At 43.5% G+C, this 19,891-nt stretch overlaps 1 protein-coding gene across 5 annotated transcripts in view; it reads left to right on the top strand.

Moving 5' to 3' along the window:
• AGBL3 (ATP/GTP binding protein like 3) overlaps nt 1–19,891 on the top strand; it is a 279,448-nt gene that overhangs the window by 179,254 nt on the left and 80,303 nt on the right. For all 5 annotated transcript variants that reach the window (XR_003856022.1, XM_029597245.1, XM_029597246.1 and 2 more), the window contains one exon: nt 15,265–15,318. Coding sequence is in view for 4 of the 5 variants with exons in the window: in XM_029597245.1 (XP_029453105.1) it covers nt 15,265–15,318 (54 nt within the window). In the remaining variant the exon portion in view is untranslated. The remainder of the gene's footprint in view (nt 1–15,264; nt 15,319–19,891) is intronic.

Here is a 19,891-nt window from a genome sequence, read left to right as displayed (position 1 = left end):
CAATCATTCCATTCTCACTTCCATTCTGGCTTCTATAGGTATCTCAGGCACAGCTCTCTCATGGTTTAAATCTTTTCTCTCCAACAGAGGCTTCAAGGTTAAGATACAGAACAAAGAATCTTCACGAATGGACGCATCCATAGGTGTCCCCCAGGGCTCCTCACTGTCACCTACACTCTTTAACATTTATCTTTTACCTATCTGCCAACTCCTCTCCAACCTTAACCTCAAACATTTCCTCTACGCCGACGACATCCAGATCGTGATACCCATTAAAGAATCTTACACAAAAACATTGGTTCACTGGGAAAACTGTCTCTTCGAAATTAAACATCTCCTGGCTAACCTAAACCTAGTTTTAAACTCCTCTAAAACAGAACTGCTTCTCATCTCCCCAGATAATAATGCCATCTCTAATCCTCCAACTATCCCAACTACTACACAGGTGAGAGATCTAGGAGTATTAATTGATAACCGGATGAACCTTAAAGCTTACATCAACAGAACCACCAAGGACTGTTTCCACAAACTCCAAGTTCTGAAAAGAATTAGACCACTCTTCCACACTCAGGACTTCAGAACCATTCTACAAGCTATCATTTTTTCTAAGATCGATTACTGTAACTCTATCCTTCTGGGCCTACCTTCCTCCTATACTAGACCCCTCCAGATGTTACAAAACGCTGCGGCAAGATTACTGACAAACTCCAGGAGGAGGGACCATATATCTCCAATCCTAAAAGATCTCCACTGGTTGCCTGTTCACTTTAGAATCCTCTACAAATCTCTTTCCATAATATACAAAACCATCCATCAACACACCCCACTCGACTTACAAGTCCCATTCCAAATTTATAACTCCTCCAGACCAACAAGAAACACACTCAGAGGATCTCTTCAAGTGCCCCCAGCCAAAACTACCAAACACATTACCTTGAGAGATCGGGCCTTTTCAACAGCCGGCCCCCTTCTATGGAACTCCATCCCACCGGACCTTAGACAGGAGCCCAGCCTCCCAACCTTCAGGAAGAGACTTAAGACCTGGCTGTTTAAAAAAGCTTTCCCGGACACCGATTAATTCTATTCAGCCAGATTCTACCACTTCCACATGTAAAAATGTTATTACTAATGTAAATACCTATACCTAATGTTATTCTCTTTCTTTTCTTCTCTCCTCCCAGTTCTATTACCTTGTTATTTGTAACTGCTTCCTTCTACACAAATAGGTTATTGAATTGTTTACTGTACACCCCTGTTATATGTAAACCGGCATGATGTGTTTGCAACATGAATGCCGGTATATAAAAATTTTAAATAAATAAATAAATAAAATAAATTGCTCAATAACACATGGATCTTGCCCAGATGATCTAAAATTGGCCTCTCTCAAACCATTACTCAAGAAACCTAATCTAGATCCTAATGACCCAAACAACTACCGACCGATCGCCAACCTCCCCTTCATAGCGAAGATTATGGAGAAACTGGTGAACACCCGACTCTCAAACTACATTGAAGAAAACAACCTCCTATTCCCATCACAATACGGTTTCCGCAAAACACTAAGCACGGAGTCCCTCCTCATTTCCTTAACAGATCACCTCATCCTGGGCCTCGATAAAGGTCAAGCCTTCTTACTGATCCTACTGGACCTTTCTTCCGTCTTTGACACCGTCAATCATTCCTTACTCATTCACCAGTTAGCCTCCATAGGTATCTCAGGCACAGCACTATCTTGGTTCATATCATTTCTCAGCAATAGAGGATACAAGGTCAAGATACAGAACAAAGAATCCTCTCAACATCCGTCGTCAGTAGGAGTCCCACAGGGGTCCTCCCTGTCTCCTACTTTATTTAACATTTACCTTACACCGTTATGCCAACTTCTCACCGACCTTAACCTCAAACACTTCCTTTACGCGGACGATATACAGGTCCTGATACCCATTAAGGATTCCTTCGCACAAACTCTGGCTTACTGGGATACATGCCTTCAAAAAATTAAACTCCTCCTCACCAGCCTAAACCTGGTATTAAATTCCAGCAAAACTGAACTCCTGCTCATCGCCTCAGAAAATAGCACCATCACCTCTGCACAACAAGCCACGCCAACAATCACACAAGTGAGAGACCTAGGAGTCCTAATTGATAATCGCCTGAATTTCAAAGCCACCATTAACAAAACCACCAAAGACTGTTTCTACCAACTACAAGTGCTGAAAAGAATTAGACCTCTTTTCCATGCCCAAGATTTCAGAACCATTCTACAAGCAATCATTTTTTCAAAATTAGACTATTGTAACACCATCCTACTCGGCCTTCCCGCTTCATAAACCAAACCGCTTCAGATGGTGCAAAATGCAGCTGCACGAATTCTGACAAATACCAGGAGAAGGGACCACATAACCCCGATTCTAAAGAGCCTCCATTGGCTATCCATACACTTTAGAATAATATACAAGGCCATTCTTACCACATACAAAATCATCCACCAACTGGCTCCCATTGACCTACAGATCCCTATCCGACTACACAATTCGTCAAGACCGACAAGAGATGCATACAAGGGATCGCTACAGGTACCACCGTCCAAATCTACTAGACACTGCACTCTAAGAGACCGGGCTTTCTCTACAGCCATTCCACCGTTATGGAACTCCATCCCCTCAAATCTCAGAACAGAACCATGCATCTCAACCTTCAAAAAAAGACTAAAGACCTGGATATTCATTCAAGCTTTCCCGGACGCCAACATGGTCAACTAATCTCCAACTACACCTTGTTTAACCATATCCTCTATCGTTTACCTGTGTGAATTAATAACCTGTCCTTTCTCTTCCTTCTCAGCCAAGTTCTTATCACCCTGTTATATGTAACTGCCTTTTCAGCACCATCGTTATAGTTATGTTTACTATGTTTACTATGTTTACTATGCACCCATGTTCTATGTGAACCAGCATGATGTGACTGCTGTCTCGAATGCCGGTATATAAAAATCGGAAATAAATAAATAAATAAATAAAGGAAAATTGGTTCTTACCTGCTAATTTTCGTTCCTGTAATACCACAGATCAGTCCAGAGGCCCTCCCGTTTGATGCTGAAAGACTGATTTTCTGCCAAGTTTTGCTGCTTAATACATAATTTTTCTGTTTAATAAAGAATTTTTTTCTTAGAGGGCAGTTACAGGATTCCCTTCCTTTTCTTGTTTGCTTCTTAACGAACAAGGTATATAGTTCAGGGGTATCCAACCTTTAGTTTCCTATGTCTATGTGAAGGGGTTTCTAAAGTATCTTGGCTTGAGTACAGGTCGATACTGAGGTCCTGCAGGTGGCACTCTTGGTTATGTAGCAGTGCCTCAAAGTTTTCTTCTCTGACTCCATCTGCAGGAAGGGATGAGTAGCCCACTGGTCTGGACTGATCTGAGGTATTACAGGACCGAAAAGAATCAATTTTCCTTTATAATACTTTGAAAACTCATTAAATACACCATTAAAAAATAAAGAAGATAATGAGATAAAAACATAAGAAATGCCATGCTGGGTCAGACTAAGGTCATCGGGTCCAGCATCCTGTCTCCAACCTGGCCAATCCAGGTTGCAAGTACCTGGCAAATTCCATAGAGTAGATCTGTTTCCGGTTACTCCCAGGAATAGTAATGGGTTTCTTTGGTCTACGTGGCTAATAAAGTGTTATGGACTTTTCCTCCAGACTTCTTTTAAAACCCGCTATGTTTGTCGCCTTGACCACATCCTCTGCCAACAGATCCCACAGCCTGATAGTGTGCTGAGTGAAAAAGTATTTTCTACGATTTGTTTTAAATCTTCTGTTTGTAAGTTTCATGGAGTGTCCTCTTGTTTCAGTATTATTTGAAAGGGTAAATAATTGTCTTTTATTTATCCATTGCACCCCACTCATGATTTTTTAAACGTCTATCATACTGTTACCATAATCCTTTTCCCTTCTTTTCCTTATGCTCCCTTTTTCTCCACCAACATCTCCCCGATCCCTTCTTATTTCCCACTATTAATTTATGCATCAATGTTTTTAATGGTTTATTCTCTGTTTGATTTTTGTAAACAGTTATGATGGCTGCACCGAATGACGGTATATAAAACTCAACAAATAAATAAATCATGTCCCCCGTCACCGTCTCTTTTCCAAGCTGAAGAGGCCAAGCCTGTGTAGCTTCTCATCCCCTTTATCATTTTTGTCGCTCTCCTCTGCACCTTTTCTAGTTCTGCTATGTCTTTTTTGAGATGGGGTAGCTATAACTGCACACAATACACAAGGTACAGTCGCACCATGGCTCAGTACAGAGACAATGTAATATTTTCTATTTTATTCTACATTCCTTTTCGGATCATTCCTAACATTCTGTTTTTTATGCCGCCACACGCTGAGCTGAGGATTTCAACATATTGTCCTCAAGGACTGCAAGGTCCTTTTCCTGGGTGAAGATTCCCAATACAGAACTCAGCATTGTGTACCTATAGCTGGGATTATTTTTCCCTATGTGTATCACATGGCACTTTTCATCTGCCATTCAGTTTTTCAGTCTCCTAATCTCACAAAGTCCCTCTGCAGTACCTCATAATTTGCTGCTGTTTTAACAACGTTGAATAATTTTGTCATTTGCAGATTTGATCACCTCACTTGTTCTCTTTTCCAGATCATTTATGAGTATGTTAAATAGCACAGGTACTCCACTAATAACCTTTCTCTATTTGAAAAACTGTTTAGTTCTACCCTCTGTTTCCTGTCTTTTAACCAGTTACCAATCCACAGCAGGACATTGCCTCCTATCCCTTGACTTCTTAATTCCCTGAGATCCTCTCACGGGGGACTCTGTCAGCTGCCTTCTGAAAGTCCATATACATCATATCAGCCGTTTTCACCTTTATCTACATGTTTATTTACACCTTCAAAAAAAAATCTAACAGATGGCAAGACAAGACTTCTCCTTGCTAAAACCATGCGGACTCTTCCCCATTATGCCAGGTCTTTCTCTATGGCCAGTGGTTTTGGTTTTAAGAATGGCTTCTACTATTTTACCCGGCACTGATGTCAGGCTCAGCAGTCTAGAGTTTCCCAGATCACCCATGAAGTCACTTTGCAGTCTTCAGGTATTGTAGCTGTTTTAAATGATAAGTTATAGATTATTAGTAACAGGTTAGCAATTCCAAGTTTTAGTTTTTTTAGAACTATGGGCTGGATGTCATCTGGTCTGGTGATTTGTTACTCTTTAGTTTGTCAATCTGATCTGTTAAAGCCTCCATTATCACAGGTATTTGTTTTAATTGCTCAGAATCTCCACCATTAAAGAATGTTTCAGATGTGGATATGTTCCCATCCTCCTCCTCAGTAAAGACCAAGGCAAAAAATGAATTCAGGTTTTTCTGCTAAATCCTTCTCCCTGAGCGCTCCCCTTTTGCCTTTGGGTCATCTAGCAGTCCATCTGACTCCCTCACAGGCTTTTGCTTCCAATATACTTGAAAAGTAAATTATTCGTTTTTGCCTAACTGGCAAGCTTCTTCCTAGGTTTTCTTTTGGCCAGTCTCACTACTGCTTTACATCTAATTTGCCAGCACTTATGTTCTTGCCAATTTTTCTCATTAGGGTCTGCTTTCTATTTCTTGACTGATATCCTTTTGGTTTTAACTGATTCTTTAACCTCACCATTAAACCAAACTGGCAGTTATTTGGTCTTCCTTTCACCTTTTTTAATGCATAGAGTACATTTTATCTAGGTTTACAAGATAGTATTTTTAAATGGTGTCATGCATCATGCAAACTTTTAGCTTTTGCAATCGCTCCTTTTAGTTCTTTTCTCATTAATTTCCTCATTCTATCATAAAGTTATATGCTACAGCAAGTTTTACTTAATGTCTTCCCTCTAGTGAATATGTCAAATTCTATTGCGTTATGATCGCTATTGTTTAGCAGCCCCACCACTGTAACCCTTTGCACCAGGTCATACATTCCACTAAGGACTAGATCTAAAGTAGCTGCCCTTCTCATCATTTCTAGGACCAGATGCTTCATGAAACAGTCATTTATGGCATCTAGAAACTTAAACTCTCTAGCATGTCATGATGAGACATTGACCCAATCAATATTAGAGTGATTGAAATCGCCAGTTATCTTTGTGTTGCCAAATTTATTTGCTTTTTTAATTTCAGCAAGCATTTCACAGCTTGTTTCTTCATCTTAGCCACATGGATGGTGGTATACACCCACTGTTATACTCTTATCTGTCACACATGGAATTTCTATCCATAAAGATTCCACAGTACATTTTGTTTCCTGCAGGATTGACAGTATGCCATAATTTACAAATAGTGCCACTCCTCTGCCGATTTAATCTACACCATATCTTCCTTCCACCATGTCTCTGAAATGCTTATAATTGCTATACTGTTATATAATGCCATACATTCTGACTCACCAATTTTACTATTCAGACTTCAGGTATTTGCATACAGGCATTTTAAAGTATATTTATTATTTGTACTTTAATTTCTCTTTTTGTATTAATAACCTGTTTATTAGCAAATGATACAGGCAGTGTAGAGTCATTCACATCTGTGTGCTTTGTCTACATCCGTCTGGTCTACTTCAGCCTTAACCACAATTTCTCTACTGTGATATTCTAACTTCCCTGTTTTGCAAGTATCCTTGGACGATACCCCCCTCTGAACCATGCTCATCTGAGTGACTGTCAGCTTTCTCCCATGGTCTAGTTTAAAAACTGCTTTCCTTTTTAAAAGTTAGCACCAGCAGCTGTTATGTTTCCTGGCTCGCAGGACATCCCTGCAAGCCAGTGCATTCACCCCCAGGAAAGGCCGATGCTGGAAGCCTCTTCACAGCAGCAAGAACACCATAGCCATGTTGCCCACCAGAATCCCTTTAGGCCTGACTATGTTTACCTGCCGCCTGAACCTAATCTCTAGCCTGGACCTGACTACTCTTGCTCGCTTCCTGCCCCGATCTTAGCTCTCCTCCGACATCCATAAGCCTGCTGTATTCTTGTCTTTGGTGTGTCTCTGGACTCTAGCTACCACCTCTGCTGTAGGAACCCACCTAAGTCCTGCTGGCTGCTAGAATCCAAGGGCTCAACCTGTGGAGGAGGTGGCTAGTAAAGGTGAAACTTCAGACTGACTTGCTACAGGGCACATTCATCAGCTGCCAGCATAGGCCTCGGGGGCTCGCCCTCAAGGCAGCGTCAAATATGCTGCAACACTAAGGGCTCACACACCCTGTATCTATTACAGTTTGCTGAGACCATTAGCTCGGCAGACTCTCCCCCCTCACCTCCTCCATTGTTGATCTAGCGTACCAACTCCAACAGCAGCTGGACCAGTTGAATACCATGTCTGGCTATCTTCAAGGCATTGCGGCCCGGCCTGTCCCAATGCCTGCTCCAGCACCAGTCATCCGACCTGCCATATCCATGCTCCAATTGCCTTCACCTCCAAGGTATGATGGGGATCTCAGAAGCTGCAGAGGCTTCCTTAACCAGTGTCGGATGCAATTTGAGCTGTAGGCACCATTATTCCTGAGTGACCGAGTAAAGGTAAGCTACATTCTTTCCTTGTTGCCCAAGCCAAGGACATACTTCCCATCTTCTCTCTGGGAAAGAGATGGCCCACTCCTGGGGATCTGACCCATTTTTTGCAAGAATTCCCGTTAAGTATTTGATGAGCCCGGCCGCAACACATCCAAGTGTTCGGAACTCCTACAGATCAAACAAGGCTCCCGCTCAGTGAGGGAGTACACAGTGGACTTCCACACCTTGGCTTCTGAATTCCAGTGGGGCAGTGACAGCTTGTTAGCAATTTTCCATCAATGACTTTGGGATAGATTTTATAATTTTGTGCGAGTGCGTACTTTTGTTCGCGCACCAAGCGCGAACAAAAGTACGCTGGATTTTATAAGATACGCGCATATCTTATAAAATCCGGGGTCGGCGCGCGCAAGGGGGTGCACATTTGTGCAACCTGCGCGCGCCGAGCCCAGTGCGCGCTGCCTGTTCCCTTCGAGGCCGCTCCGATTTCAGAGCGGCCTCGGAGGGAATTTTCCTTCGCCCTCCCCCCACCTTCCCCTACCTAACCCACCCCCCCCGGCCCTATCTAAACCCCCCCCCTTACCTTTGTTGGCAGATTTACGCCTGCTGAAAGCAGACGTAAATCTGCGCGCGCCAGTGGGCTGCTGGTGCGCCATCACCCGACCCAGGGGCTGATCCGGAGGCCTCGACCACGCCCCCGGGCCGGCGCCACGCCCCCGGGCCCGCCCCCGAAACACCGAGTCATTTACGGAACGCCCCTGACACGCCTCTTTTACGAAGCCCCGGGACTGACGCACGTCCCGGGGCTCTGCGCGTGCTGGCGGCCTATGCAAAATAGGCGCGCCGGCGCGCACAGGACATTTAAAATCCGGCCCTTTATGAATGCATTAAGGATGAGCTGGCTGCCCGAGCTTTACCACCTATCCTGGACGGGCTATTCAGCTTAGTGATACGAATGGGCCAAAGAAAGAAGCTTGATACATCACTCTGTCCACCTTGCTTAACTTTCCAGAAGGCAATGACTAATGGTACTCCTTTTGAACTTGGTCCACCACCAGCAGATCCTATGCAAGTGGATCATTTCCGAGTTTTGGATGATGAGAGGCTGAGATGTCGGACCCTCAACCTTTGCTTCTACAGCACTAGGCCAGGCCATATTGCAAGGCGATGAGATCTGGTGAGAGAGACACCACCCTAGATCATCTTTGCATCTCTCTACAATTACTGATCCCAGTACACTTGTCCCATAAAGATGTCATGCTTGATACTTTCGTCTTCCTGGACACTGGCGGTGGTGGGAGCTTTATTCATGAGACTCTGATCCAACACTATGGTACACCCACAGTTCCTTTGAATTCCTCACTTTTGATATCCTCCATTTATGGAGATCCTCTTCCAGGACAGATTACTAAGGCTACAGTACCATTAACCTTACAGTCTTGGGTCTTATATGAAGAACAAAGTCTCTAAGTGCTACCCAAAACAATCAATGCAATCATTCTGGGTCTGGTTCTGATCACCAGCCCCACATTGATTGGACAACTATGCAGCTTGCTACATGGGGAACTAAGCGCCGTGAACAATGTATTACTAGGGTCTTTTCACTGATACCCGCTGCCCAGACAGTTACTGCTGAACTTGCGGGCCTACCATTACAATATAAGGAGTTTGCTGTTTTCGCGCCTATGATTGTGTCATAGGTATCATCCCAGGCAAGGTTACGTTTACTCACTTTCTGCTTCGGAAACAGAGGCAATGTCTACATATATTAAAGAAAATCTGGACTGAGGCTTTATTAGCCCCTCATCATCTCCTGCAGGAGCTGGGTTCTTTTTTGTTGGAAAAAAGGATGCCTCATCATGTCCCTGCATTTACTATCGGGTCTTCAACACTATTGCAAAAAAACATCGATATCCACTTCTTTTGATCTCAGAGCTCTTTGACCACCTCCGGGGCACGCAAGTATTTACAAAATTGGATCTCTGAGGAGCATACAACTTGATCTGAATCCAGGAAAGTGACGAGTGGAAGACCACCTTTATTATCCGTGACAGTCATGAATATCTAGTAATGCCCTTTGGGTTATGCAGTGCCCCCGTAGTCTTTCAATTTATGGTAAACGAGATATTCCAGGACCTCCTCTATTCCCATGTGATGGTCTATCTAGATCAGTGGTTCTCAACCTTTTTCCCATCGTGACACACCTGACAGGCCACACTCACATGTGTGACACACTGCTCATTACAATTTACGACGGAAATAAAAAATAAAGTCCAGTATTATTGTTATTGTTAAGAATGACTCAAGAAAAAGAAACATATTCTGTCTGAACAGAAATTGCATAAACAGTAAACATCCCACACCAAAACAGCACCAATTTCCAGCATTTAACATTAACCACCTTACCTAAGAAAAGGCAACACTGAAAATATTATACCAGGCCTTAAGACACCAATACATCTCCTATTAGGAAAACGGACCAAGTCAGGCTGCTATAGAGCCCTACACAGAAACTACACGCCAGCAGAAAACCTCATCTGAATCACATGTGCTGACCCTCACCTAACCAAAGAATAAAGAGACCAAAACGCATAACTAGGAGCAAGCAGACAAATACTGAATTGGAAACCGCAACAAGCCAGAGTCTCTGTATGCAGTGCAACAAAGGAAAAAAAGAAACATCACCCATCCTTATAAAACAAATCAGGAAATATAAAATCAGTAGCAGTAAAACCATACTAACAAAAAGAAGAGATTATTTCAAAACAGCAGATGAATTAAATATCCAATAATTAAAAACTCATATAAAAAATTTCTAGATACCAATAAAATATTTCAAAATAGCAGACACAAAGACCCAGTAATGAAAAATAATAAGGATACAAACAATTTTTTGCTCTGCATACCTGGAAACGTTTGATATCCAGGTGCCCTGAGATTGTTTTGAATTAGCAGGAGGAGGGATGGTTTGCTTGCAACTTTCTCCTGTCTCTCTCTCTCTCTCTCTCACTGGCTCTTAATTGCTCACATGTGCTTTTTCTCACATGTGCTTTTTCTCTCTCACTTTTATAGGCTCTTAATTACACATTTACATACATGCTATCTATCTTTTCAGGCTTACACACACAAGCTTTCAATCACACACACATATGCTGTCTTTTTCTCTCACACACAGACTCCACATGGTTACAAACATGCTCTCTCTCTTTCTCTCATTTACACACAGGCTTTCAATCACATACTCACATGATCTCTCACCTAAACCAGCTCTCAATCACACACAGACACACATGCTCTCTCTTTCTCTCATTTACCCACAGGCTTTCAATCACATACTCACATGCTCCCTCACCTAAACCAGCTCTCAATCACACACAGACACATATGCTCTATCTTTCTCACATGCTCTCAATCACATACTCACATGCTTCCTCACCTAAACCAGCTCTCAATCATACACAAGCAAACCCTTTTCATTCAAAAATTATTTTATATCGGACTATAAAAAGAATAACTTTACATTTAACTAATTGCCCCACCCATGTAACCCTCCTTTCCCCACTCTTTCCTTTCACCCCCCCCCTCCGTAGCACTTCCACCCCCCTCCTATCCCCTCTAATCCATATCCACTCCAATCCCCTTTATCCGCTCATTTTCGAATATTATATATATCCTGTTATACCCTTAATTCAAATATATTAAGAGAATACCTTTTGAATCTTGTAAACCGTTGTGATGGCTTCACCGAATGACGGTATATAAAACTCAACAAATAAATAAACACATACTTTCTTTCACATGTAGGGGCTCTCAATCATTCACATACATACTCTCTCACTCACACACACACACACACACACAGGATCACAAACACACATGCTTGCTCATTCACTCACTCTCCCCCCCTCCCCCGAACTAGCGGCAGCAGCAGCCTCCTCCACTTCTAACCCTAAAGGCAGCAGCAACCTACTTCATTTTCAGGCCTCGTGGAGAAAGGAGTCCCATCGGCCGCGAGGGTTGACGATGTTCTTTGTTTTTCTCCGAGCCGTGCAGCTCATCCTTCAGGCCACGCCTCTCTTCTTTTCTTCAGGCCAATGCTACTCGCACTAGCATGGTCTCTTCTTTCCGTGCATGCACCCGCTGCTCACCACTTCTGCTTCCGGGCCGCAGGGTGGGGGACGGGAAGAAGAGAGCATGCCGGTGCCGCTGACTCCAGCTGTCCTGCCGCGTTCCGCCCGGGCTATCAGCATTTTAAGCCTGGGTGGAGGACCTATTTTGCTCAGGAAGGGGAGCAGCTGGGTCAGTGGGGGAACAGGAAGTATGGCGACACACCTGCATATTCTTGGCGACACACTGGTTGAGAACCACTGATCTAGATGACATCCTGGTCTCAAAATCATTGTCTGAGCACCAACACCATGTGAAACAGGTCCTGCAAAGGCTATGTTCATCATCTATATGCTAAGTTAGAAAAGTGTATCTTTAAGCAAGAAGGATTTCCATTTTTTGGGATATATTGTTTCATGGCAGGATGTTCATATGGATCCTGAGAAAGTAAAAACCATCTCAGATTGGCCCAAGCCGGTAGGCCTCAAAGCTATTCAATGCTTTCTTGGTTTCGCCAACTACTATAGACAATTTATACAGGGTACTTCTCCTTAGTGGCTCCACTCTCAGCCCTTACTTGAAAGGGTACCGACACCAGGAATTGGATCCCAGATGCCATCCAGGCCTTTGAACAGCTAAAGAAGAAATTCACCCTTGGTACTTGCCTACATCATCCAGATCTGTCTCAACCCTTTATTCTGGAAGTAGATGCCTCTACCCTTGGGGTGGGACCTGTCCTCCTGCATCATAATTCTAAGGGTACTCTGTGATTCGCTCCTATTTTTCCAAGAAATTTTCTTCTGCAAAGAAGAATTATACTTCGGTGATCGTGAGCTGTTAGCCTTGGAGGAATGGTGATATCTGTTGGAAGTGGCTAAGCACCAAATAACCATTTATACAGATCATAAATATCTTGAACACTTAGCACAGGCTCAAAGGCTGAATCAATCCCTGGCAAGCTCGCTGGTCTTTATTCTTCAATTCATTAGACTTTGAGTTGCGGTGCTGACCAGCTGACAAGAACAGACAAGCGGATGCTCTCTCTCAGTCATTCAATGCAGAGGAACCTTGGAACCCTCACAACACATTATTGACACAGTCAAAATTGTTATCGCTGCCACCTTCACAGTTCCTCCCGGTAAGATGGTGGTACCCCAATGCCTTCATCAAAAGGTTCTGGAGTGGGCATACGACTCCTGACTATCTAGTCATCCTGACATTACCTGCTAATTGAAACTAATCATGCGACACTATTGATGGCCCCAGATGAAGACTGATGTTCAGCCATTTTGCCCTTCCTGCTCCATGCATAAAAGTGTCAGAGCACAACAGTGGGGGTTGTTACAGCCAGTGCCAGCCTGCACGGAACCTTGGACCCATGTGGCCACAGACTTCATCTGTGACCTTCCCCTCTCTAGTGGCAATACCACCATATGGGTGGTTTTGGACAGATTCTCCAAGATGGCACATTTCATTCCCCCACCTGGACTCCCATCCGCACTTGAATTAGCGAAGCTATTTGTACAGCACATTTTCCACCTGCATGGGCTGCCACTTCATATTCTCTCAGATCGGGGAGTTCAGTTCACCGCCCGATACTGGAAAGACTTATGCCGGAAATCATGTTAGATTTCACATCTGTGTACCACCCTCAAAGCAACGGCAAACCGAATGGGTGAACGAAAGCCTTAAGACTTCCTGCGAGCTTACATTAATTTGTGCCAGGATAACTGGGCCTCTCTCCTTTCCATGGACTGAGTTTGCCCATAACATCCATGTCAACACTTCCACAAGGTCTTCACCCTTTTACGTAGTCTTTGGGTGACATCCTCGACATCCTCGACATCCAGACCACTACTTGTTTCAAACAGTTGTCCAGCAGTCATCCTGACAGTACAAGAGCTTCAAGAGCTTTGGACTAAAACCCATCTTCTGCTGGACAAGGCGGAAGAATATTCTAAGAAGTAAGTTGACAAGAACCGCTGTCCAGCACTTCAGCTGTGCCCAGGTAGCTTAGTCCGGCTCAGTACCAGGAACTTGAGACTCAGGATGCCTCCCCTGAAGTTTGCTCCATGGTTCATTGGACCATTCCTAATTGACCACCAATTAGGCCCAGCAGCTTATAAACTCAGATTATCACCATCCCTAAGGGTCCATGACATCTTCCATATTTCTATGTTGAAGCCTGCCATCCTTTCCTGGCTGGGTAATTGAGGCAGAGGAAAATAATTCATTCGAGTTCCAAGAAATCCTAGAATCTAGAAGAGTTCATAACCGGTTGTAATACCGTATTGTCTGGAAAAACTATGGACCTGAAGAAAACGCTTGGGAGCCAGCCTCCAACCTACAAGCCCCCCAGCTGGTAGTGGAATTCCACAGACGTTTTTCCGATAAATCCAAGCCCAGGAAGTTGGGGAGGAGTCTTTGGAGGGGGGTGTACTGTCATGTTTGTGACCTCTTGAGATGTCCCTGTGAGCCAGCGCACTGCTGATGCTAGAGTTGCCATTTGGATCCTGTGTGCATGTGCATGCAGTGTACCTAATCTTAAAGGCCTCACGGCAAGAACCTCTACTGCCAATGCCCACAGATGATGTCACATGGACTCTCTATCTGGGTAACATCAAGCTAGGTTGAGAGAACATTGCACAAATCTCATCTTTGGGTGAGTTTCCTCACTCCGAAGGTCATCAAATTTTCACAAGAGAGCACTGTTCTGTTCGTACGTCTCACTTTGAATGTCTACGTGTCCCCTAACCCCTACACTAATACCTAAACCTCACCTCGAGTTACTAGGTGGGCCTCCCATAGAGATATAAATACCTGTCTAGCGTGAGGGCATTATGGTTAGTCTCTCTCTCTCTCTCTCTCTCTCACATCGCATACATAGGTATTATTGCGATAATAAAACTATTACCATAAAACACACCCTTTTTCCTGTCACATGCGATATTTAGTACATTTTGATAAATCCAGGCCCAAGACCTTATATTTATCCCAGGAACCAGTACTATCACCTTGTCAGATCAAGTAAGTGAACTTTGCAAACTCCCAGTTCTAACACTTGCAAAAAAATACTAACCTTCTAGCTCACATAATTAATCCAAAGTCTTTTTTCCAGAACAAACATAATTATAACACTTGCAATTAAAAAATGCTCACCTTAAAATTAGCAATAATAAGCCAATAATAGCTTAATCTTCTAAGAAACTTTTCTCAGAATTTAAGCAGTCTTTCCCAGCAAGTCCATCTTACCATCAGTAGATGAAGGTTCTGTATTAAGAACCTTTTCCAGTAGAAGAAAAGGTTTTATTTTTACTGAGGTGAAAAGTTTGCACAATTCACATAGGACAAACCAAAGAAATGTGTTTAATGTCAGAGGAAAAATCTTATTTTTATCTTCAGGAAGCTGAAAAAGGAATCTGTTCTTTGATATTGAAGTGATAATTAATTTATTCCATTAGGGAAGTTTAATTATGAAAAGGAGAATGTGGGAGGATTATTATGACATAAATTCAATATCTTTTTTATTACACGCTGCTGTTGGTATTGTATCCCATGACACAGTGTTTTGTCTTCTTAACCTCTCTTAAAGGCTTCCATCATCTGTCTTTTCTTCAAGTCCCAGCCAAACATCCTCAGAACCAAGGTACCTAATGCATGAAGCATTTCATCCTTTGTTAATTTTCATGTGAGATCAGAATACATTTTGAGAGGCTTGGGTTCAATGACTTTGTAAATTATACTGTGACTTCCCCCACTTCCAGTCTTCCCATGTTATTGATTTGGTGGGGAAAGGGATTCCTGTTTAGTCCTGAGTTCCACTGACATTGCACTAGACAGTTCTTCACAATACACAAGAGGAAGCCTAGTATCCATCTCATGTCAGCATACAAACAAAAATGTTAAGTTCCTGTGTGCCCCCAGATCAGTCGAAATGCATGGGTTTTTCTCCCCTACCAGCAGATGGAGATAGAGAAGAAATGTTTTACTGAGACTGTGTTACTTAAGTCAGTGTACCACCTTCAGTCCCTCAGTATTTCTCAGTCTACAGCGGATGGAAGAGGTGCTAAATCTGCAGTAGAATTCTGATGATGATTACTTCTAGGGCCATTCCCCTGGTAGAGTTGGGGCAAGCAGGGGATTGGTTGCCCTGCTTTGCTTCTGCCCGGATTTCTAAGAGGGTTTGATAACCAGTACTGCTGGCTCCCTCATACCCTGCCTGTTCCTCCCTTCTGTGGAAACTCCAGTTCTCCCCAGTGCCAAAAGTTACTTCAGGGAAGTATCCTTTTTGTCTAATTTATTTTACTTCCTGTTTGGGGAAAATTATCACTTTAAAGCAAGTTTGAAAAAAAAAAGGGAAGGGAAGTGGCACTGCCTGGAGCGGCTCGATCCCACTGCAATAAGCAATAACAGAACTTGTGCAGCATGTCTCCCATGGTACAGGGGCCGGTTGGAGGACCTTTTCGCTGCAAGGAGCGTGAGGAACTTGTTATATCTTTTGTGATTGGAAGCCCGGGCAGCGTTTGGGGGGGGGGGGGGAAGATGGCTGTGAAAGAATTGCGAGGGAAGCGCTCTCCAGCCCATGCAGACTGGAGGACGATTGGGATCGTCGAGTTTTGGTATCAAGTGCACTTTTCCCTGGGGTGATTACTTGGTATCTGCCCAAACTTCTTCATCAAAGACCAATAGTCTTCAAACAGGTGGCTCGTTTTGGTCTTGTAGCTTGGCTTTTGAACAGAAGCATTTGCAATTGGTATTTGGAGGAAGTCATTACTATTTTGCTGCAATCTAGGAGGCCTTCCACTTCGTTGGCTTATGTCAGGGTGTAGAAGGTATTTGAGGTTTGGTGTCTTGGGGAAGGGATTACTTCTTTTCGATCATCGGTTTCTCAAGTTCTTGTCTTTTTGCAGGAAGGCCTGGCAAAAGGGTTGGCATACAAGTCTCTCCGAGTACAGGTGGAAGTCTTGGGCTGTTTTTGAGGTAATGGGCAGGGGTTGTCCCACTCTTTGCTTCCGGATTTAGCTTGATTCCTTAGAGGAGTAAACATCTGTGGCCTCTGAGTAGGTGGGTGTTTCCCTCGTAGAATCTGAATTTGGTTTTACAAGCTCTCAGTGGTCCTCCCTTTGAGCCATTGAGGAAAGTGTCATTGACGTGTCTTACACTGAAGGCGGTCTTCATAGTGGTGATGTGTTCAGCTAGGCAGATTCAGAACTTCAGGTGTTGTCTTGTAGGGACCCCTTCTTCAGATTTCAGATGATGGGGTGTCTTTATGTGCAGTGGCTTCTTTTTTGTCAAAGGTGGTTTCTTCATTTCACCTAAGTCAGATGGTAGAACTTCCATCTTTTCAGGATTTAGATTCTTCAGTTCCATATGCAAGAAAACTTCATTTGTGGGATATATATCATGTTCTGCAACGCTATCTGAAGATCACTTGTTTCAAAGAACAGATCGCTTGTTCATTCATTTTGGTGGCGTGAGTAAAGGGAACAAGGCTTCAAAAGGTACCATTGTATATGTTGGCTAAAAGAGGCCATTCTGTCCACTTACATATGTAAGGGACATCTGATTCCAGTGGGTCTACGGGCCCACGCCACTAGCATCCTGGAAGAATTGTCAGTTGGTCTTCACTTCCCACTTCCCACTTTTACGGGACATTATCGGTTAGATGTCCGGGCACCAGAAGCAGCAGGTTCAGAGAGAATGTATGGCACATGGGTCTTTTAGGTTCCCGCCCACTTTAGGGGTACTTGGGTACATTCCATGCATCTGGACTGATCTGAGGGATGCTCAGGAAAGGAAAATTTGTTATTACCTGCTAATTTTTGTTCCTGTAGTCCCACAGATTAGTCCAGAGCCCTGCCCTCTCTGGAAAGACTGCTCTAATCTGTGTGTATCTAGTAGGAATTTCTTTGTTAGGTTCAGCCTTGGAACCATACCTTTTCTCTCACTCATTTGGTAGTGGGGAAGTTGTTTTTAGATCATTTGTATCTTGGCTTGGGTAAAGTGAAATACTGAGGGACTGCATGTGGCACACTGACTTAAGTAACATAGTCTCAGTAAATCTCTTCTTCTCTGTCTCCATCTGCTGGTAGGGGAGAAAAGCCATCCATCTGGACTGATCTGTGAGACTATAGGAATGAAAATTAGCAGGTAAGAAACAATTTTCCATTGCTTGTTTTTAGTTTTTAAACTTCTATAATTCTATTCCTCTTGGAGTAACCATGGATTGCACTTATACTTCTATGTGTACTTTTACATGCACAGCCCTCCCTCCCTGGACAATTTTCAAAAGTACGTTTATGCGCTAAAAGCCATGTTTGATATGCGGAAATCCTTCTGAAAATCATTAAAGCCCTTGAAAGTTAATTTAAGATACTTAGGTGGAAGTACAATTTCTATGCATACTTTTTCAAAGCTATTTACATGCATAAAATTTTATTTTTGTATGCGTAAATGGCTGTACTAAAAAGAGCTTAGGACTGAGTGCATATAAAAGTACATGCGGAATCCAATTATGTGGATAATTCTACACAAACAGAGCAAAGGTATTCCAGGGGACAGAGTTGGGGTGGAATCTTCTCTTACGTGCACACTTTTTGATTTCAGAAGTATGGGTGTAACATGCCTTCCGAAGAGGAAATATAATTTTACGCAAGTGAATGTGTGTGCTTACTCAGTCAATTATCCAAGTATTTTCAAAGCAAACTCACACATGTAAATATTTGAAAATGTTTGGTAAAGTCTGTGTGTACGCTATGCCAGGCTGTCTGAAAATTACCCTCTTAAAGCATAAAATCAGATTTCATGAGTACTTTCTAGCTTTATGTGCCCTCTTTAGCCTTTAGCAAATTCTGGCTTTTAAATTTTGGTTTGTCATTGAAGAGAGGCATCCATTGGTTCTCCAAGGACAAGCAAGATGGCAGTCCTTGCACATGGGTGACATCATTCAATGGAGCCCGGCATGGAAAACGTATGACAAAGTTTCTAGAACTTTGACTAAGCCTCTCTGAGCATACCCATGCATGCATTATACCACACGTACACGCGGGGTCTCTTCAGTCTTATTTTTTCTGTGGAACCCAGTGGTTCACGTTTTTTGTGAGCCTAACTTTTTTACAACCTTTTTAGCTTTTTTTTTCTTTTCAGAGAAGTTTCACCATTGGAATTTGCACCTCATCAATACGGAGTCCCTCAGTTCCCTAAGTAGGTTTTTCAGTTGTTTACCTTAAGTTTTCTTTTGTGTCAAAACCCCAGGGTGCCAGTACGTGATGGCCATCGACAGCTCCCACCATCGATTTTGATCTCGCATCCCTTTTGTTTTGCGATGCCATGTCATTGGCGTTTCAGCAGCGCCCTCAATACACAAGGACCATGTTTGTTACAGATGCCCATCATAGATGTGTCCTCTGCTTGGGGGCATCACATAACATCCAGGGTTGCTGCAAATGTGCTCAGATGTCCAGAAAAGGACACCAAGCCTATCTGAAGAAGATGGAACAGGTCTTCGGGCACCAGAAGACTGAGCCATCAGCAAGAACATCAGAGGCATCAACATCGAGAGTCCTCGGAGCCGCACCGATGGCCATCAAGCCATTAACATTGGCAGGGCCATCGGCTTCATCAAGTTGATGACCTTCAGGGACTCCAGAGACAGGCCATCGCCTGGCTCTTCCTGGTTAAAGACAGATTGGGTTCCTCGTCTTTGATTTCAGCAGGGAAGGACCGAGCCGAGCATTAAGGGAAGCTGAAAAAGCATCAGCATTAGTTCTCATTAATGCACAGTGATGTTCCAGCTTTTGCCGAGAAGCCCCCAAAGTAACCCCACAGTGAGGATGGCTCATCCTCCATAGCGTCCAAGGATTTACCATGACCTCCAATGGTCCAGATGTCCACCACCAATCTTCCTCTCCGAAGAGGATCTGATCATGCTATCTGGCTGCCAATCAGTGTTAGCATCGGCAGCCTTCGAGAAGGAACTGTAAAATTGAGTCCAGCTCATCATGGAGAAGTCGCTGCAGCACCTTGTATTAGAGAACCAATGGCACCTAGACTGGCACCATTGCTACTCGAACTGCTGCTGCATAGTTATTTGCAAGCACTCATCAGTGTCTTGCTGGCATCATCACCCAGTGGGGCATCAGCGCAACCATCTACTGGTCCGGTGACCACCCACGGTTCCACAGAGGAGGTATCTAGTCACTCCAGTTTCCATACCGCTG

The sequence above is a fragment of the Rhinatrema bivittatum genome, chromosome 4 (genome assembly GCF_901001135.1).
Source record: "Rhinatrema bivittatum chromosome 4, aRhiBiv1.1, whole genome shotgun sequence".
NCBI lineage: Eukaryota > Metazoa > Chordata > Amphibia > Gymnophiona > Rhinatrematidae > Rhinatrema > Rhinatrema bivittatum.
Note: the sequence above shows the minus strand (reverse complement) of the source record. Positions and strands in the feature narration are given on the sequence as shown.